Source organism: Mustela nivalis (genome assembly GCF_964662115.1).
Source record: "Mustela nivalis genome assembly, chromosome: 9".
NCBI lineage: Eukaryota > Metazoa > Chordata > Mammalia > Carnivora > Mustelidae > Mustela > Mustela nivalis.
Window position 1 is genome coordinate 108,064,052 of NC_139028.1, and position 22,396 is coordinate 108,086,447.

The following is a 22,396-nucleotide window of genomic DNA, read 5'->3' on the forward strand; positions in this document are numbered from 1 at the left end:
GGTAGAGGGACATTGGTAATGTCAGTTCCATAAGTTTTCTAAACTGAAATTGCTGTCTGTTCTGAACGGAGGCTTTGTCCCCACCTGTTATATTTGCTCAGGCCCAACATTACCTATTGGCTATTAATGCGGAACAAACTACATGTTCTTTTTAGTGCATGATTTTCTAGGCAACAAGAAGCCACACATGAACTGGGTGAAGAAGACTACTTAACTTGTATGATAGCCTAGACATTGTGCTTCTATTGACTAGTTGGGATCTAGGTTGTCTCCTTGTGGGACGTGGATAATAAATTTTCTGTACATGAAGAAGTGTGAGATGGATATGTGATGGTCGTAAACATTACATTGGAAAATACTGGTTAGTTCTTTTCCAAACTATGTTTATTCCTGGAAACAAACATGGACTCTATGTCTCTGCCGTGCGTATAGTTAATTGTAATTATGTGCTTGTGTTCTTGTCCATGGAATGTGGGTACAGGTCATATATGCCACTTCCAAGTCTGCCCATGAACCTCCTCATGTGATGTCCTGGTCATTCTATTTGTCACCTGTTGGGTGGAGAGAATCAAGACCACAAGGGATGACAAAACCACTAAATGGAGAGAATATGGTGCAACTCAATCTCTGTGCACGTTCCTATAGAACAACTAATGGAACCACATGCAAGCAAGAAAAACTTCTGTGGTCACGCCACTGCCATTCTGGAGTTCGCCTGCTGGCAGCTAATATTATTTACCCTAATGGATAGAAAGAGCTTCCCACACGACCATCCAGATGCTGTTGTGGGAGTGGGGCAGATATATCCTGGAAAAACTATCAAATTTTTTCAATACAATTTGATTCGACAATGATTTCTTTGTGAATTCTCACCCAGCCTTCATATCATACCTAAAGTGCCTAGCCCCAACAAAATTAGCACAGATTTTGGAAAGAGGACAAATTCAATGTGAATTTCATTCCAAGCCAAACTTTGTGATATAGGGCAAGACAAGTTATTAAGTGTTCTGTGTTAACTCAGTTAATTCAGTGTTCTGAGCTTCTAATGGGGGAAACCAGTGCTCTCTCACAGACTTATATTAAATGGATATTGAATGAGCCAGATCTTAGCACCGTACCTGAAAAAGAGTAGTTGCACAAAATATATTTGCATCCTTTCCCTTCTGTTCCTTTTCTTATCCTTCTTTCATTAATCTAATTTGCCAACCTTCTCCATAGAACTATTAAAACACTTACAGATTTTACAATTGTTAGATCTTCTTGGTGGATTAAAAAAACCAACACAGTTTATATTGGTTTGTTTTTGTAGGTTTAACTTAGTACTGAATTGCAAGACTTTGAGACCAAAAATTTTATCTTACTTAGGTATGTGTTCTCAGAACCTAGACTAGTGTATATTCCATAGAACTCAAGAGTATCTTATGAAATGTGATCCTGTGTAAGAACAAAGTAACATGGAAAAACCCACATGGAAAAACTTGTCATTTTTTCTTTCATGATATTGATCAAAATATTGTATATTCATTTTTGTGTGTTTACTCCTTTTTTTTTGCTTTTTTTTTTCTCCAATCAAAATTAAAGTCTGGGCACCTAGGTAGCTCAGTTGGTTAAGCATCTGCTTTCAGCGCAGGTCATGATCTCAGGATCCTGGGATCGAGCCTTGCATCAGGCTATCCAATCAGCAGTGAGTCAGCTTGTGTCTTTCCCTCTGTGATCACTCTTACTTTCACTCTCTTTAAAATAAAAAACTAAATCTTTAAAAAAAAAATTCTATGCATCCTGGTACATTTTCTGGTCTGGTGTCTAACAAAGACTCAGGCCTAGATCAGATCTGAGACTCTAAAAGATTTTAAGGAATGAACAGCTGCATGATAAGAGGAACCAAACAGAGAAACTCAACATCTGTTTGTAAAATGTCTGAACACAGACAACAGAACACGCTTGGTTATGTTGCAGTCACACATTAAATTGAGAACGCAGTTGAACACTACAAAGAGCATAAAGATTTTATATCAGTTTCCTATGACTGCTGTACCAAATGAGCACACTCTGGGACCTTCAAACAACACACATTTGCTTTCTCACAGTTCTGGAGGCCAGTTGTTGGAAATCAGTCTCACTGGGATGAAACAAAAGTATCAGTCTCCAGAGTGTGGAGGGGATACTCTGTCCTTTGTAGATCTATTTTTTTTATTATTATTATGTTTAGTTAGCCAACATATAGTATATCATTAGTTTTTGTTGTAGTGTTCAATTCATTAGTTGCTGATAACACCCAGTGCTCATCACAACATGTGCCCTACTTCATACCCAGTTACCCCATCCCACCATCTCCCTCCCTTCTGTAACCTTCAGTTTGTTTCCTTATAGTGAAGCACCTTTCATGGCTTTTCTCTCTGTCTGATATCTTCCCATTCAGTTTTCCTTCCCTTCCCTAGTGGTCCTCTGTGCTACACATATAAGTGAAACAATATGATAATTGATTTAGTTTCCCCTTGGAGTTTTGATTTACTTGCCCCTAATGCCTAATGATTTTGAGCATACTTCTATGTGCTCATTGGCTTTTATTAAAACTTCAGTGGAATGTCTGTTCAAGTACTTTGTCCATTTTTCAACTGAGATATTGAGCATTTTGTTGTTGAGTTGTAGGAGTCCTTGGTATATTCTGCATATTATGCCTTTATCAGAAATGTGATTTGCTAATATTTTCCTCCCATTCTGTAGTTTTCCTTTTTACTTTCTTGACAATGTATTTTGATATACAAAGGTTTGCAATTTTGAGAAGGTCCAATATATCTTTCTTTTCTTTTGTTGCTTATCATTGCAGTGTAATACATGGAAAACAATTGTTGGATCAAAGGTCTAGACTTTTCCCCACATTTTATAATAGTTATATGTTTTTACCTACCATATTTTGGTCACCAACCATTTTTTGTTGGTTTTTATATATGCTGTGAAGGAGGTGTCTAACTTCAATCTTTCACGTGGATATCCTGTTGTCTCAGCACCATTTGTTGAAGAGTTCTTTTCCCATTAACTGGACTTAGGATCAGTTGGCTGTAGATATATGGGTTTATTTCTTATCTCTCAATTCTAGTCAGTTGAGCTATGTCTCTATCCGTAAAGAAGCATCAAATTGCTTTGTTAATTTTAGATTTGTATTACATTCTGAAATCAAGAAGTATGAATCCTCCTACTTTGTTCTTCCTTCTCAATATTGTTTTGGCTATTGATCGCCTCTTGAAATTCCATTTGAATTTTAGTAGTAGTGTTTCTATTTCTGGTCATTAAAATTATGATGGTGATTTCATTAAACCTGTGGGTCATTTTGGGAAGTATTGCCAGTAAACAATATCATATCATCCAATCCATGAACATAAACTCTCTTTCCATTTATTTAGGCCTCTTTGAATTTCAGCAATTTATTTGGCAGTTTCAGTGTACAGTCCTTTCACCCTTTGATTAAATTAATTCCTCTGTATTTTAACATAAGGATGCTGTTTGTAAGTGGAATTTCTTTCCTTATTTTTTCTTTTTTAAGCTGCTTATTTATTTTAATTATGTTCAGTTAGCCAACATATAGTACATCATTAGTTTTTGTGTGTTCAATGATCAATGATTCACTAATTGCACATAACAGCCAGTGCTCATCACAAATGATGATGTGCCCTCCTTAATACCCATCACCTGGCTACTCCACCTCCCACCTCCCTTCCCTCTGAAACCCAAAGTTTGTTTCTTGGAGTCCATAGTCTCTCATGGTTTGTCTCCCTCTCTGATTTCCTCCCCTTTAGTTTTCTCCCTTCCCCAGGGGTATTCTGTACTATTCCTTATGTGTCACATATGAATGAAACAATATCTTTCTCTGCTTGACTTATTTGACTTAGCATAATACCCTCCAGTTCCATCCATGTCAATATGAATGGTGGGTATTCATCCTTTCTGATGGCTGAGTAATATACCATGGTGTATATAGACCATATCTTCTTTATCCATTCATTTGTTGAAGGACATCTTGGCTCCTTCCACAGTTTGCTTATTGTGGACATTGCTGCTATGAACATTGGGGTGCAGGTGCCCCTTCGAATCACTACATTTTTATCTTTGGGGTAAATACCTAGTAGTGCAATTGCTGGGTTGTAAGGTAGCTCTATTTTCAACTTTTTGTGGAACCTCCATACTGTTTTCCAAAGTGGCTGTACCAACAAAAAGAAGAACTAAAGACCAATATCCTTGAGGAACACAGATGCCAAAATACTCAACAAGATCCTAGCCAATAGGATCCAACAGTATATTGGATGCCAAAATAATCAACAAGATCCTAGCCAATAGGATACAACCATATGTTAAAATATTTTCCATCACAACCAGGTAGAATTTATTCCTTGGATGCAAGGGTGGTTCAACATTTGCAAATCAATCAACATGAGAGAGCACATTAATAAAAGAAAAGACAAGAACCATCTGATCCTCTCAGTTGATGCAGAAAATGTATTTGACAAAACACAGCATACTTTCCTGATTAAATCTCTTAAGAGTGTAGGGATAGAGGGAAATTCCTCAATATCATAAAAACTATACAGGAAAAGCCCACAGTGAATATAATTTTCAGTGAGGAAAAGCTGAGAGATTTTCCCATAAGGTCAGGAACATGGCAATGATGCCCACTCTCACCATTGTTCAACATATTACTAGAATTCCTAACATCAGCAATTAGACAAAAAGAAATAAAAGGCATTCAAATTGGCAAAGAAGTTAAACTCTCTCCCTTAATTTTCTTCTGAGATTGTTGTTGCTAGTGTATGTAAGCAAACTTACTTTGGCGAATAAGTTTATTAGCTAATAGTTTCTAGTACATTCTTTAGGATTTCACTATATAACATCCTATTATCTGAAGATCATATGTTTTTTCTTCTTCCTTTCTAATTTATATGCTTTGTAATTCTTTTATTCTTCTATAATTGCTTTAGATAGAACTTCCAGTACAACATTGAATAAAAGTGGTGAAAATAGATATATTTGTCTAGTATGTAACTGTACAGGGAAGTTTTCACTCTTTCACATTTAAGTATGTTAGCTGTGAAGTCTTTCATTCATGCTTTATATAATTTTAAGGAAGTTCACTTCTTTTTTTAAAAATCAAATTTATTTATTTTCAGCATAACAGTATTCATTATTTTTTCACCACACCCAGTGCTCCATGCAATTCGTGCCCTCTATAATACCTACCACCTGGTACCCCAACCTCCCACCCCCCCGCCACTTCAAACCCCTCAGATTGTTTTTCAGAGTCCATAGTCTCTCATGTTTCACCTCCCCTTCCAATTTACCCCAACTCCCTTCTCCTCTCTAACTCCCCATGTCCTCCATTGCTATTTGTTATGCTCCACAAATAAGTGAAACCATAAGATAATTGACTCTCTCTGCTTGACTTATTTCACTCAGCATAATCTCTTCCAGTCCCGTCCATGTTGCTCCAAAAGTTGGGTATTCATCCTTTCTGATGGAGGCATAATACTCCATAGTGTATATGGACCACATTTTCCTTATCCATTCATCCGTTGAAGGGCATCTTGGTTCTTTCCATAGTTTGGCAACCGTGGCCATTGCTGCTATAAACATTGGGGTACAGATGGCCCTTCTTTTCATGACATCTGTATCTTTGGGGTAAAAACCCAGAAGTACAATGGCAGGGTCATAGGGAAGTTCTATTTTTAATTTCTTGAGGAATCTCCACACTGTTCTCCAAAGAGGCTGCACCAACCTGCATTCCCACCAACAGTGTAAGAGGGTTCCCCTTTCTCCACATCCCCTCCAACACATGTTGTTTCCTGTCTTGCTAATTTTGGCCATTCTAACTGGTGTAAGGTGATATCTCAATGTGGTTTTAATTTGAATCTCCCTGATGGCTAGTGATGATGAACATTTTTTCATGTGTCTGATAGCCATTTGTATGTCTTTATTGGAGAAGTGTCTGTCCATATCTTCTGCCCATTTTTTTTTTGATTGCCTGTTTTGTGTGTGTTGAGTTTGAGGAGTTCATTATAGATCCTAGATTTCTCACTTTTATCATGAAGGCATTGGAGACTTTGTTAAGTACTTTTTCTGAATTATTAAGTCATATAATGACTTAATGTGTGCTTTTCCCTTCTTTCCTTTAAAGTTGTTAATTACCTTGATCTATTTCAAATTTTGTTTTTTCCAGGTTATTAAGATATAATTGATGTATTTCATTATATAAGTTTAAGATGTACAATGTAATTATTGGAAATATTGCTACAATAATTTTCTGTTAACAAACACCACCTTAAATAGTTACAAATTTCTTTTCTTGTTATGACAAATTTTAAGTTCTAATGTCTTAGAAGCTTTCAAATATGCAACACAATATTGTTAGTTGTAGTTATCATGGTGTACATGACATGCTAATACTTATTTATCTTATAAGTAGGCATTTGTGCCTTTGACCACCTTCACCTGTTCAGCCAGTTCCCCTAGTTCCCACCTATGGAACCACCAATCTGTTATGTTTCTATGAGTTTGTTTTTCTTAGATTCCATGTATAAATGAGATTTATTTTTGTCTATGTGACTCATTTCACTTAGCATTATGTCCTCAGGTTTCATGCAGGTTATTGCAAATGGCAGGATTTCCTTTCTTTTTTATGGCTAAATACTATTCTAGTGAGTAAATATATATTACATTTTCTTTATTCATTCATTTATCATAGGATACTTAGGTTGTTTCAGTGATCCTTATTTGTTGGCTATTGTAAACAATACTGCAATGAACATAGAGATGCAAGTATCTCTATAAGATAGTTAGATATTCCATTTCCTTTCAATATATACCCAGAATTGGAATTGTTGGATCATGTGATAATTTTATTTTTAATTTTTTGAGAAACCTCCATGATGTTTTTCATAGTGACTGTACCAATTACATTACCAGAAATCAGTTACCACAAGTGTTCCCTTTTATCCACATCCTCGTCAGTATTTGTCTTCTCTTTCCTTTTTGACAATAGCCAATCCTAACTGGTGTGAGGTGATATCTTGTGTTTTTTATTTGCCTTTTCCTGATGATTAGTTTTGTTGACCACATTTTCATGTATCTACCCACCATTCCAGTATCTTCTTTGGAAAAATGTCATTTAGGTCCTTTACCTATTTCTTTTTTGGAATAGCTATTTTTTCTCTGAGTAAGAGTTCTTTATATATTGGGATATGATCTCATTATCAGATATGTGGTTTGCAAATATTGTGTCCCATTCTGTAGGTTCCCTTTTCATTTTATTGATTCTGTTATGGTGCAGAAAAACAAGGACAAGGTCAAACATTTCAGATTCCAGAGAGACAAACATACAAAATTATATAATCTTGTTATCAGTCTTCTCATCAGAAAGAAGCAGAAGTTAGCAGACAGTGGACTGATTACTTCAAAAAGCTAAGGGAAAAAGTATCAGTCCAGATTTTTATACCTAGACAAACTACCACTTGAATTTAATGGCAAAATCAGACATTAGCATATATACAAAAATCACAAGTCAGTATACTACCTACAGGTGCAGTTGAATAGTGAAAGTGTTTCAGCAGAAGGAAGAAATGTAATTTATCTTGATTAAGGAATTTGGAAGATGGAATAAAGCATGTTTTGTTCTTTTCTCTTTCTCTTTTGGAATGGCTAATCTGCAGGAAGGACACCTTCTGTCCTCTCCTTCTATATTTATTTGGTAAAGACAATGAGGTAGTATTGCTAAGGGAATACCTATAATCTTGGGGTGCATATGAGTTTAGGTTCCCCAGAAGCAGATCCACAGTCAGTGATTTGAGTTCAAGTAGTTTATACAGTAGTGAGAAAGTGAGTCAGGGATGGATGCCAGTAGAGTTTCATTAGTTATTAGGTGATATCTGTGAAAAAGGCTTGATCTACTAGAAACCACTGGAAGACTATAAACAACATACCTCAGAGTTATGTCATCTGAAAGATCAGAAATCAAATATTTATCACTCTGTTTCTATCTTTCAGTTATTGATTATTGGCACTAGAAAAATTAAATGTTCCCCACATGGGCTGAGCATGCCCTTGAAGTAAAAATAAAAATTTTAACCTAAGAAATGCAGACTTTTTTTCATAATGAGCATTGGCTTGTACATAGACAAAGAATGCCAAGTTGATATGGACAGAGCACCAATAAGAGCTGCTACAAAAGGAATTTAGGACAGAAAAGAAGCCTGTCTGCCTACAGATCAGAATCAAATTTTTGAACTGAGTCATGACTAATAAGGCCATTTTAATCTCCATATATCATTTTAATCTCCAATGTGACCTATATGTCACATTGTCCATTTGTTGTAAACATAAAAAGGAAAAACAAGGATTTTATTTATCAACCTCTAAAATCTCCAGTAGCCTAAAATTTAATTATAACAAGTAAAAGAATGGAAAGGAGAAAAAGGAAATTAATAAAATCGTGGAAAACAGAAAACAAGTTTTTAGATTATAAGTATAAATAATACAAAAATGTAAATGTAATAAACCCACTAGTCATGTACTGAATAACAACTTAATAAAACTGAGAGAAGAAAAAAATTACCACAAATACATCTGTGTGCTACTCAATAGAAGAAACTATGCCCCTGTATCCAGTTTAATTGCTTCTTCCCTGGATAGAAGTGATTGCCCTCATAGGGGCCTATCCCCTAGGAATTTCACAACTATAGATTTTCTCCTTGTTCCCACTCATTAAGGTCTGAAATCATATCATGACTTTACCTGACAATATTTTAAAGGGACCAGATTCTGAGTAGACACATTCAGCCACCATTTATCCAAATGAATGTTGATGCTTTTAAGTATACACAACAGTCTTTCTCCAAACTGAGCGCTGGCAGTGACTCTGCAACCTGGGGGAAACACCCTAAGATAATAACATAGTGAATTGTGTTGAAAGGACTAACCTTACTAAAGTCTCCATAGATCCTCCCTATTCACTATTCATAGACAAAATTTTGTGAAATTGTAGGAGAATTAATTTTATTATTTCTATGCCATAAACAAGGAAATTGATCTTACTGTAAGATAAACAACTCTCCTAACACAAAGAAAAATCCAAGGTAGTTGCAAGACTTAAACCTAGGCTTCCTAGCTCCATGTTCATGATCTTTCTTCACCTCTCCATGTCTCAGGCACCTTGGAACATTTTGACCAATATCTGAGATTTGCTCCAAAATTATTTATACATTCTTGTAGGTCTGAATTTCTGATTTTAGACTCACAGTTCAGGATTGTCTTCTTTTTCTTTTCAAGAACAAAGTAGCACATATTGCATGGAGCACTGGGTGTGGTGCATGAACAATGAATTCTGTTGTGCTGAAAATAAATAAAAAATAAGAACAAATTAAACTTCTATGTTTGATATATACTTTAGGTGAAAAATGTAACTGATGTGGAAGCACTGGGGCAGCAACCTCTTCTATGAGTTTTTAAGCTCGTATCTAGTTGTTTGGATACTTTTTCTGAAACACAGGCTTAAGTATTTATATGCCAAAACACTTTAGTCAGCAGACAGTAGTATTTTATTTATGAAATTTTATGCTGCTTTCCTTAAGAGGATATCAAAAACCTATTGTTTTGTGCTCGTCTCTGGCTATTGACAACCAATGTTGTGGCTGGATGGATCCTTGTGGTTCTTATATTAATTGCAAGAGGTGCTCAGCAATAACCACCAGGAAACCCTGAAAGAGACAAGGTTTCCAAGACTCACAGGTCCTGGAAATCACGTGGCACACCTAGGACCACACAGCAGGGTCATGGGTAGTGAGAGAGAGCAGGTCTGGATTCTCTTTTATTGAGGTCAAAGTAGGGACTTGGGTTCACTCTTTACTGGTGAATTTAAAACATAAGAGGGTAAATTTAAAGCATGCCCAGAGAAGCATATAATTATTCTTCCAATTTCAAACAATAGATTATCTAAACCAATCACAAGCTCTAAAACAAGGAGCCAGAGAGGAAATTGAGTCCAGCTTTTCATCCAGTGACTGGCAAAGTTCTTATTGAGATTGCTGTCCTTGAAGCGGTTGCCTCAATAATCAAAGCCTAAGTCAGGCACTTGCATTACCAAAAGAGAAAGAAAAAAAAAAGAAAAAAGAAAAAACAGCTGTCAGGGCTTACACTGCACCTATGATAGATGATACTCTCATTGAGAAGGTGGTAAATTCTTCCTGTTTACTATGTTCTGACTTGCCCTCGAAGGGACACCTAACCAACAGGGTGAAATGATAATTCTTTAGACTCCAGAAGGATCTTCATGAAGCCACCAAGACCCTTCCTCCATTTTCACTGTCACTTTCCCACAACCTACACTTTCATTACTTGCTCATCTGGAAAATCTGACAAGGGCAGTGACTAAAGTTACAGACATTGAAATAAGTAAGACATGAGTCTGAATCTGAACTGATCTCATGCTAGATGTGCAATGTCAGGAAATCATATAACCTCTTGAATTCTCCATTTCCTTAGCCTTAAATGGGAGGTGTGTGTGTGTGTGTGTGTGTGTGTGTGTGTGTGCATACTCTCTCTTCCTCTACCTTTTCATATATATCTGTTTATCTACCTGTGTATCTGTCCGTCCATCCATCCATCCCTCTTTCCATTCATTAGCTCTCTACCTTCTATCTTTCTGTCTGTGATGTCTGCCTGCCTGCCTGTTTGTTTTTCTGCCTTTTCTGATTTCTGACTATATACAAGATAAACTAGCACATAAGCAGTGTGTATGGGTCTTACTATCCCCTGGAGATCAGATCTAGGAATGGATTTATTCCAGATATGTAACCTTGGAGAAGTTAATACCTCTTTCTGTTCTTATGTTATTATTATACACAATCAGAAAGTTGGCCAAAAGATCTGTGAAGGTGTCTTAGCTTCAACAATCTCTAACTCTCTAGACAATTTACAAATTATATATTCTTTTCATCTCGATTGTGGCAGTTAGAAAAATCCTCATCAGTAAGCCCACATACTAACCCTGGAGTTTGTGATTATATTCTCTTGCAAGGAAAATGATATTATGTACATCTTAAGGCTTTTGAGATGGCAATATTATATTGGATTATCCATGTGGGCCTAATAAGAACATTCCAGCTATCAATGAATCTTGGAACACTGAAAAAATAAATTTAAAAAATTAGAAAAAAAACACAACAGATGTTAAACAAGAAATAATAGCTTATAATATTATTGAGTGTTGGGTTCACAAAACAAATACTGTAAATTCCAGACATGCAATGTGTATAGGGGCCAGAAGGAAGATAGTGACAATAATAGTTATCAGAAAATGCTGAGTGAAATAAGTCAAGCAGAGAAAGTCAATTATCATATGGTTTCACTTATTTGTGGAGCAAGAAAAAAAAAAAAAGCATGGAGGACATGGGGAGTTAGAGAGAAGGGGGTTGGGGTAAATTGGAAGGGGAGGTGAACCATGAGAGACTATGGACTCTGAAAAACAATCTGAGGGGTTTGAAGTGGCAGGGGTGGTGGGAAGTTGGGGTACCAGGTGGTGGGTATTATAGAGGGCACGGATTGCATGGAGCACTGGGCGTGGTGAAAAAATAATGATACTGTTATGCTGAAAATAAATAAATGAAAAAAATCTTCCTTAAAAAAAAAATGGATATCCCTCCAAAGACTTCAAATATAAATAAAAAGATTTGAAACATTGTGCTTGCTCAAAAACAATCTACAGACTAGAGCCAACTCCCCAGACATGGATTTTCAGCCCTCAATATTTATGATCCAGCTACTTATTGACAAAAATGACAGTAAGAATGTGTCTAAGATTAAATAAGAGTCTTTCAACCTAACCTAAAATGTGGATTAAAAAGGAAGAAATTATGCAAAAGAGGTTTGTGTAAGGGTTCTCACACAGAAGGGATGACAAAACCATTAACACTGGAGAGATAGGACAGAATGAAAAAATACTGGAAGAAACAAGAGATCTGGGTGGATGAAGTGTGTGAAAATATGCAAATCAGAGAGCAAACCTAACAGACATCAAAACTCACTCACACCTTGAAGCCATGTAGTTGCCACCAACCTTCCTAAACTAACAGACACCATTGTTCCATCCTACTTGTGACATTATAGGCAGAACTCATCAAGATGGTGCTGAATACCCACATGTGCAAACTGTTTGTTATGATTACTTCTTTGAACACTCACAGGAACATGCAGGTAGGTTCTTGTATCACCTTCACCCTACTGGTGAATAAAATAAGGCACAGGAAACTTAGTTTAGGACCAATGTCTCCCAGTGGTAAATGGGAGTTCTTCTGTGTGAATACACAGGCACATCAGCCCAGAGCCCAATATTTAGCTTTTGTTGACTATATTTTTCTCTAACGTTGCATGTATCTCACTGTGCATATATGCATATATTTGTGGATTGCTTTATTGTGTGACATCAAACATTAGGCTTGGTAGAATGCATACCATGATTAAGTGTAAATTGAATGAGATTGAAATCAATTAAAATTTACTGATACCATTAAGTTTGGGAACCATTCTGAATGTACCTAAGGCATGGCTCTGTCCATAACTATGTAAACTTGAATATTCAATCTCTTTGTTGCTAAGTTTCCTATTATATATATGGGCATAACTAATCAATCAAATGGGGATAATAAAAGGACTGAATAAATAAACACACATGAGCATACTGAAGTGAATATAATTAGAGGACTCAAAACATCTGACTTAGGAGTTCCGTCCATTCCAGGCATGTGAGCTTGGACAGCTCATTGTCATTTGCTGTGACTCAATTTACTCATATACAAAAATAAAAAGCTGGAAAGATGATTGGTGATGAACCTTACTCTACAAAAGTCTATTCTTGTTTGGATAAGTTATCACTAAATTGCATTGTCATTCCCATGTTTAAAATGGATAATATTCAAAAATAAATTACAGCAATAATAAAGAAATGCTCATGCAACTTTTCTTTATTGATCATTCTGTTCTCCTACTTCTTGTTGCCACAGAACATCTCATGATTCTCAAATTCACATCCATGAAGAACAATACAGAGGTGACTGATTTCATCCTGCTGGGATTAACCACTGCCCCAGAATTGCAGAGTTCTCTCTTTATAATGTTCACCCTCATTTACTTTGTTACCGTGGTTGGGAACTGGAGATGATCATATTGATCTTGCTAAAATCTCATCTCCACACTTCCATATACATTTCCCTCAGTAACCTATCTCTGGTGGATTTTTGTTATTCAACAGTCACTTCCAAGGTCATGGATGGGCCTCTTATGGAAGACAAGGTCATCTCCTACCTCGCATTTGCTGTCCAGATGTTCCTTGTTGTAGTCTTTTCCATGGGGAAAATTATATTTTAGCCTCAATGGCTTAAGACTGCTTTACAGCATTAAAAAACCACCATGACAACAGGTGTATGTGTTTGGCCATAGGCTGCTATGTCTATGGTTTTCTGATTGCTTCTTTTGGTGTAGGAAACACATTCCATTTTCCTACTGTAAGTACCCCTCCTATCCATCACTTTTTTGGTGCTATTCCTGTACTCATGGCTCTCTCTTGTTTGACAGACATGTCAGTGAGTTGATTCTTGTCTTTGTGACAATCTTCCACATCTTTTTTGCTTTTCTGGTTATCTTGATATCCTACCTGTTCATTTTCTTTTAAAAGTCTTTATTTATTTATTTGACAGACAGAGATCACAAGTAGGCAGAAAGGCAGGAAGAGAGAGAGAGGAGGGAAGCAGGCTCCCTGCTGAGCAGAGAGCCCGATGGCCTTGACTCCAGGACCCTGAGATCATGACCTGAGCTGAAGGCAGAGGCTTTAACTCACCGAGCCACCCAGGTGCCCCTACCTGTTATTTTTATCACCATCCTGAAGATGCCTTTAGTGGAGGGATACCTGAAGGCTATTTATATCCACTTGTGCTTCCCATCTTACTGCAGTGTCCATCTTCTATAGGACAGTCATGTTCATGTACTCTATAGAAACAAACAAAATTATATCTGTTTTCTATACTATGGTCATCCCCATGCTAAATCCTGTGGTGTATAGCCTAAGACAAAGAAGTCAAGAATGTTTTCAAGAAGGTTGTTGAAAAGACAAAATCATCTCTAAGCTTAATCTTTTAGGGTTGTAAGATCCACAGTGACCCAGTTTCATTCTTGTCAGATCTTCTTCATGCACTAACTCACAATTTAAAGCCCACACAGCATTTGTATTACTAACATACTTTCCTCTTCAAAATTCTGTCATTGAAAAAGAAGATAGGGTGTCCAGTTGAGTAATATCTGGATGAGAATAACCATGAGGGCCTTAAATATTTAATGATGATGTTTATGATGAACCTCATTAATTTTATGTGACTTATTCATATGTTCACATTTTCTGCACCATATTTAATGGAAGTATATATGGAAAACAGAACTCAAACCCATGAAGACAAGTGTATGCAAAGATCCCATTTGTGCACATACAGACAAGACTGGGAAATTTGTTAAAGGAAGTAGCAGTGGTATCACTAGTTTTTAATTTAAAAAGTTAAATTAATCTGGATCAGAATATAAATTAATGTCTAACATTTTTAAATTTAAATTCAATTAGCCAACTTATAGTACATCATTATTTCCAGTGTAGTGTTCAATAATTTACCCATTGTGTATATATTTTTTATTTCTCTAATTAAAAAAAAATCCTAAGTATACAAAATGAAGAAAAACACGAATGGAAAAAAAAAGAAAAACTTTTAAATAAAGACATATGCTTTCTCTTGGCATATTTCCTCAGAGATACATAATATCTTAAAGGAGTTAATATCTTTGGCTTCAGTAAGTCATTTGTACAAAAAGTATGATCACATGATAACTTTTTAAAGTGAGAAGAAAGGGGGATCAATTGATAATAAAGCATAAAGACTACCAACTCTTCAAATATGTAAGATAAATGCCCTAAGTAATGATCATGTTATCTATTTTTATTTCTGGAAATGCTATAAGAAGGCTAGTGCTCCCCATGCAGGGACACGTTAGTTTCAGATGAGCTACATTATGTCCTGCCATTCTCCTACTCCATCCCTCCTCTTCGCTCAAACTGAGTTCCCTGCTGTTCCTGGACAATCCAAACTCCCTCGTGCCTCAGGGTCTTTGTATTTGGCTATTGCCAATGCTCAGAAAGATTTCTCACTTTGCTTAAATGTTAACATATCATAGTCACATATCATAGTCACTCCACTCCCCATGGACACTGTTCCCAGCTTGCTTTAGTCTTTATAGTCCTGATCACTCCTCAACTCTTTCTATTTATTTGTTAGTTTGTTTATTCATTTACCTATCTACCTAGAATATACACTGCACAAAAAGAGTGGCTTTGTCTACTTTACTAACAATGGTATCCCTAATAACCAAATTATGGTCTGGTTTGTACTAATTATTCAACAAAGACTAGTTAATGAATAAACTAATTGTTTGAGTCCAGCAGCAAATATACTTGAGCACTGATAAATATACCAATTATCCATTATAATATTCTTTACAAAAGAATTCTAGAACATTTCATGAGACGTGGTTGGTTTTCTTCTATATTCTTTCACTTGGTATCTGAAATTTCCCACTTTTGGACAAATTAATTTTTGGAAATTACACTATCAAGTGGGTCATATCAAACCATCTTAATTCTTTTCTATTAGGAATGTCTCATTAGATGGAAAACAATACATGAAATAAAGTCTATTTAGGACATCATTAACAGCCAAAATGGGACTACAGATTTCCTGATTCAATTTACAAAATTCTTTAGTAAATAATGATTATTCATCTATGTCCAGTGATTTCAAATACCCACTGAAAATGTAAGAAAGATAGCAAGCAATGTAAGATAATGTTTTACCACATTAAATGTAAACTACCTCAATGTGCTAATAACTCTGTATTTTATTTGACGTTCAGTTGAGCTCAATTTTATTATAAAGGTACCCAAAGGAATTTTTATCCATGTGTTCTTTTCCTATCTTTATAAAATTAGAAGTACTTAACTTCTGAAGACTTGCAAAACTGTGCTTGAATGTCCTGAGAGGGTCATGCTGGTATTAGTGGGGATAGAGTGGTATCACACAAATATCTGGCCCTAAAGTCTGTGAAAATGGTGGTTTCTCTTCTGGAACCATTTCTTAATTGTTACTTGAAATTTTTTTTCTTTTTTTGCTTTATTTCCTTTAAGCATAGTTGATATTCACTGTCACATTAGTTTTGGTGTACAACATTAGTGATTCAACCACTGTATGTTATGCCATGCTCAGAAGTGTAGGTCCCATCTAGCAGCATGCCATGCTATTACAATACCATTGCCTACATTCTCCATACTGTACCTTTTATTCTCATGACTTATTCATTCTGTAACTGGAAGCCTGTATCTCCCACTGCCCTTCAACCATTTGCCCATCCCCCAAGCCTCTTCCCTCTGGCAAGCATCAATTGTTCTTTGTATTTATATGTCTGATTCAGCTTTTGTTTGTTGATGATTTGCTTTGTTCTTTAGATTCCACATGTAAGTGAAATCATATGGTATTTGTCTTTCTCCAACTTACTTCACTTAACATAATACCCTATAGTCCCATCCTTGTTGTCACAAGTGGCAAGATCTCATCTTTTCTTATGGAGGAGTAATACTCCATTTTATGTATGTACAATACCTTCTTCATCCATTCTTTCTTTTTTTAAAGATTTTATTTATTTATTTGACAGAGGGAGATCACAAGTAGGCAGAGAGGCAGGCAGAGAGAGAGAGAGAGAGGGAAGCAGGCTCCCCGCTGAGCAGAGAGCCCGATGTGGGACTTGATTCCAGGACCCTGAGATCATGACCCGAGCCGAAGGCAGCGGCTTAACCCACTGAGCCATCCAGGCGCCTCTCTTCTTCATCCATTCTTGTACAGATGGACACTTGGGGTACTTCCATATCTTGGCTACTGTAAATAATGCTGCAGTTAACATAGGGGTGCATATATTCTAATTAATGTTATTTGCATAATTAGCATTAGTATAATTAGCATATTTTCTAATTAGTGTTTTCATTTATTTGGGTAATAATAGTAGTGGAATTATTAAACATATGGGAAATAAGAGAGCCTTCACCCACAATGCTTAGAACTGCAGTGGAGTGTTGGGGAGGACCAGGAGCAGATTTAGTAGCCCTGGGGCATAAAAAATAGACTTGGTTTAAAAGAGCAACTAGAATATAAAAGTTCTAGCTTTAGTGCCCTGCCAAAGCAGGGAAGCTACCAGAACTCTTGGTCAGAGGTCTGGTGAGTACAAGAGTTCACAATCCTCCTCCCTGCTGAGAGCACCAAAGGGCACAAGATCCTGATGCCACAGCAAGTCTATTCCTCAGTAGAACCTGAACCCACACCAGCCCTGGATGCCGGGGCTCAGGGAAGAAAAAAAAAAAATCCTTTTAAAGGAGCAATTAGCCTAAGAGAGAGCCAAACTAAACCTCCCACAAAGAACTAGGGAGCTGCTGAATTCTTGAGGTTGGAGCCGCTGGTGAGCACCATGTAATTAAGGTATCTTTAATTTTGAAAATAATTTCAGATTTTCAAAATATTTTCTGAGATATTATAGACAAGTCTTGCATACCTCTTACCCAGCTTCTCCTAGTGTTAACATCTTACTTTATCATAATACACTAGTCAAAACAAAGAAACCAGCATTGATACACTACTGGTCTCTAAACTTCAAGAACTCATGCAGATTATTATTTTTGACTTATGTCATTTTGCTCTTATAGGGTCCAGTCCAGGATCCAACTCTGTATATATTGTCCCGTCTCCTTAGTCTTCTCTGATCTGTGACAGTGTCTCAGGCTTTCCTGGATTTTCACTATCTTAATAGCTTTGAGGGGTACTGCTCAGGTAGAAGGAATTTCAATTTAGATTTGTCTGATTTTGTTTGTCATGACTACACAAAGGTTTATTATTGAAAGAGAGAAGGGCTGTTCTTATCACATCTGATCAGGAGACACATATTACCAACATGACTCGTCACTGGGGATCTTAACCTTAATCACCTAAACCAGATACATTTGCCAGGTGCTTCAATGTAATGCTACCTTTTCCCACTGTGCTGTGTATTTTAGAAATAAGTCACTAAGTGCAGGCCATACTCATGGTAAAAGGGACTATACTCCACCTCCTAAGAGAAGGCTAAATATATTATTTAGGATTTTTAAAAAATTATTTTTATTAACATATAATGTATCATTTGCCCCAGGGGTACAGGTCTGTGAATCATCAGGCTTACACATTTCACAGCAGTCACCATAGCACATACTCTCTCCAATGTCAAGGATTTTTTTATAAGGAAGATTTGTTTGTTTGTTTATATCAGCCTGTACTTAACATTTTTCTGCTTTATACTTTGGGGTACAATATAGTCCTGTGTTATTTACTTTCTTGCTCAAATGGTTCCATCTTTGGGAGCACTTTCAGTTGTCCTTTTGATATACACAACCCTCTTGTTCTCTGAACTCCTCCTTACTTTCTGGAACTACAAGATGCTCCAGGCTCCTCTTGCAGTATTCCTATCCTAACCCAGTAATCAGCTCTTTCTCCAAAGAGCCCATCTCACTCTCAGTTGTAACTCAAAAGAATCCAAATCCTCCAGCCTTCTTTCCTTTAACTGGTAGATTAAATAACAGCTAGCTACAGGAGGCTGAGTACATTCCTAAATGGTTTTGAGGTGTCTTTGAGTAGGGGCTGTGTGTGTGTGCTTAAGCTTTCTTTTTGTCCCTCAGTTCCTGTTCCAAACCCCTGTCTTTGTCTCACTTGTTCATCACATCAAGCACTATACCACTTCTGTGTTTCTTCTTTTCCTGTCTCTACACTGCTTTTCCCCAAGGTGCTTTTCCCCCTCCTTCATTCTTCCAAAGAACTTGTTGCAATAATCTTGTACTCAGCAAAATGGAGGGGAAGTGAAGCCAAGAACAATGACTTGCTGCAAAGCAGACATTTGCTATAACTGATGCTCTGGTTCATGAAGCATCATCTGTTGTCAAAACATCTCTTCTCAGTCATCTCCTGAAACCCTGGCTTCCCATCATGTTGTTAAGCTCTGTCCATCTCTCTTCTCAAAGTTCAAAGTCTCAAAGCCCTATTCCCCCAGCTGTTCTGGGAGAAGACAACATACATTTACATCATCAGTAGTGCATGTTGGGAAAATAATTAGAAACACGGTAAAGCAAAGAATAATCATGGACTAGATTGTAGAGAATATATTTAATGAGATTTGTGCTCCCACCATCCAGCCCAAACCACTCAAAGTCACCCACCAACTTCCTATCACTATGGCCTATTTCCAGTTCTTAGTCTTACTATTGCTTAACCTACCAGTGGCTCTGACACATCCATTTCCTCTTAATGCATTTCTCATCACTTGGTTTCTAGAATGCCACTTACCTCCACTGGCTATTCATCTCTCTGATCTTTTATCGAGAAAGCTCCAGGTCTTAGAAGCTCAGGTTCAGTTACTAGCTATGTGGCAGTATCCTGCCTTTACCCAGAAAACACTTTTTTTTTTTCCCAGAGTATTGAGATTTCAGAAAAGCAACCTGTCTTTTAGACAGAGATTCAATTTTGAAGTTGATTTTGCCAGTTGTTTTTGTGGCCTTATGACTGAATCCTTACCAACAGAATGTACTCAGAAGTCATACAGAAAATGACTATATCACTTTCTTGAAGAGACAATATTTTTCCTTCAACTTATCTGTTCCTCCTTTCCTCCAGACAGAAGAGCAATGATGAGGACAGGCTCAATACTCAACGCTATAGGAGATGGTAGAGAGAGGTTAGGTGGACTGAACCTGGCCCTGAATGACAAAGAACACACTGGCTAGCCAGACAGTTCATTTTCACATTGCTACATTCACTTCCACTATTTGAGAATAAATTGCTATGGTATTTAAGCCACTGTAGTTTCACTTTCTTTGTTACAGAAGTTTAATCTAATTTCTAATTGTGGTAGATAAACTATGGGCACAAATTCTTTGCAGCTGTTTCCTTCAAGAGGTGGAGCCTTTCTTCATGCTTACATTGGGGCCAACTCTTTGACACCAATGATTAATATAATGTGGTAGAGAAAATGTTTGAGTCAGGAGTCTAGACTTCAAGAAACCATTCAATTTTACTTTCACACTGAAAACATGCAACAAAGTTGGTCCATCCTCTGGAGGATGGAAGAGCATCTGGAAAAGAGATGGACAGCAACCAAATCCAACAGTTAGAAATGTGAATAGAAATGTGAGTTAGAAATTTGAACCCTTCAGCCCAGCTGACCATGCAGAAGACATGCAACCTCATGAGTGAGCCCATATGAAAACAGCAAAGGAACTATCCCGCCAGCCACGGAATTATGAGAAATAATAAACTGTTGTTTTTGGAATTGTGATATTTTGCTACACAACAATAGATAACTGATTAACTATACAGCTTTTATAATGTCTCTAATTGATCTATGGGTTGAACAGAATCTTCAGTTTCTTAGCGGTTTTCCTGAAAGCGCTATTCACCTCTTTATTCCTCAAACTATAGACAATGGGGTTCAACATGGGGACTATTATTGTATAGAACACAGATGCCATTTGATCATTGTCCATAGAATGACTAGAATTGGGTTGTAAGTACATGAATATGACAGTCCCGTAGAAGATGGTTACAGCAGTGAAGTGTGAGGCACAGGTAGAGAAGGCTTTCTTCCTTCCCTCAGCTGAGCGCATCCTCAGGATGGCAACGAAGATGAACAGATAGGAGGTCAAGATAACTATAAGAGCAAAACAGACATTGAAAGCTGCTAATATAAAGAGTACAATCTCATTTATATAGATATCAGAGCAGGAGAGAGCCAGAATTGGGGGGATATCACAGAAAAAATGATGGACCACATTGGAATGGCAGAAGGAGAGGCAAAAGGTGAATCCAGTGTGGATAGCAGATTCAACAAAGCCCCAGGCATAGCAGCCTATTGCCATTTGAGCACACAAGCTCATGGTCATAGAAGTGGTATAATGTAAGGGTTTACATACTGCGGTATGCCGATCATAAGCCATGGCAGCTAACAGGAAACAGTCTACACTGGCAAAAGCCACAAAGAAGAACATCTGAGCAACACATCCACCATAGGAGATGACTTTATCCCCTGTGAGAAACCCAGCCATCACCTTGGGAGTAACAGCCGAGGAGTAAGCACAGTCCACCAGAGAGAGGTTACTGAGGAAAATATACATGGGAGTGTGGAGGCGAGAGTCCAACAGAATCAACGTGATCATCCCAAGATTTCCAATGAGAGTAGCAAGATAAATGAATGTGAATGTTATGAAAAGAGGGACTTGCAGTTCTGGGCTGTCAGTCAGTCCCAAGAGCCTAAACTCATTCACCTCGGTGCTGTTCTCCATAGATAATATTTGAAACTATGGTTCACCTGTCAAAACCAGAAGGCAAAATGGATAAATTACTTATGCATGGGAAGTGACCCAAATGTCATGAGTGCATCATGACACCATTACCAGTACAGGGTTCCCGGTAACCCAGAGACTGGCGTCTTCTGACCTTCATCTTTCAGTGTATAAGGGTACATACATACTTGTCAGTTCCTGACCCCACTGAGTTATTCCAAATTACCACTCAGTTATCTTCAAAATGACTATTGGTTTTTTTTATGTGGGTTGAAGTTTTCTGTGATCTTCATTTTATCACCTTGGAAAAGCAACATAAATGTTCCTGAGCTTTAATTTCTTTGCATGAAAAAATTAAGTGGGCATTGTGTTTCCTACTTTTACAATATTATAAGATTCTTACAGCAATTTTAAAAGGCACTTTGAAAACAACACAGGTATTTCCAAAGGCAGTATATTGTTATAGTGAAGATCATGGTCTCTGGGTGACCTGTCTGCATTCAAATCCTGGCATTTCCACTTGCAGGCTGGTAACTCTGGGTAAGTCACAGTCTTTCTATGTGTCAGTTTAAAACAGGTGACAATAATAGTACTTCACAAGGCTGTTTGGAGAATTTAATGAGTTGATATGTTTGAATCATCCAAAATACTGCTTAATAGCATATAATAAATCCTGTTTTATTATTATTAAATAAATATTATTAGTAGTATATATAAGGTTGTTGGAAAAAATAACAAAAGAAACCCAACACAATTATTGGACTCATACTACTAAAGGAATTTATGTGGGTAGATGACCTCATAACTTAAATTTAAATATGTTTTAAAAAGCATACTATTTTTTAAAATATTAACAACAAAAAATTGGGAGTTGAGCATCAGGAATGATAATAGGTACAAATGTTGAGATGCCATCATTCATGG

At 36.9% G+C, this 22,396-nt stretch overlaps 1 protein-coding gene across 1 annotated transcript in view; it reads right to left on the reverse strand.

The window, feature by feature from the left end:
* Positions 1 to 21,472, reverse strand: part of LOC309840402 (olfactory receptor 5B2-like) — a gene marked incomplete at both ends in the record, with an annotated part of 32,302 nt that extends 10,830 nt beyond the window's left edge. Inside the window, one exon of the mRNA XM_082682448.1 lies at positions 21,196 to 21,472. Within this exon, the coding sequence (XP_082538574.1) occupies positions 21,196 to 21,472 (277 nt within the window). The remainder of the gene's footprint in view (positions 1 to 21,195) is intronic.
* Between the last annotated feature and the right edge of the window lie 924 nt (positions 21,473 to 22,396).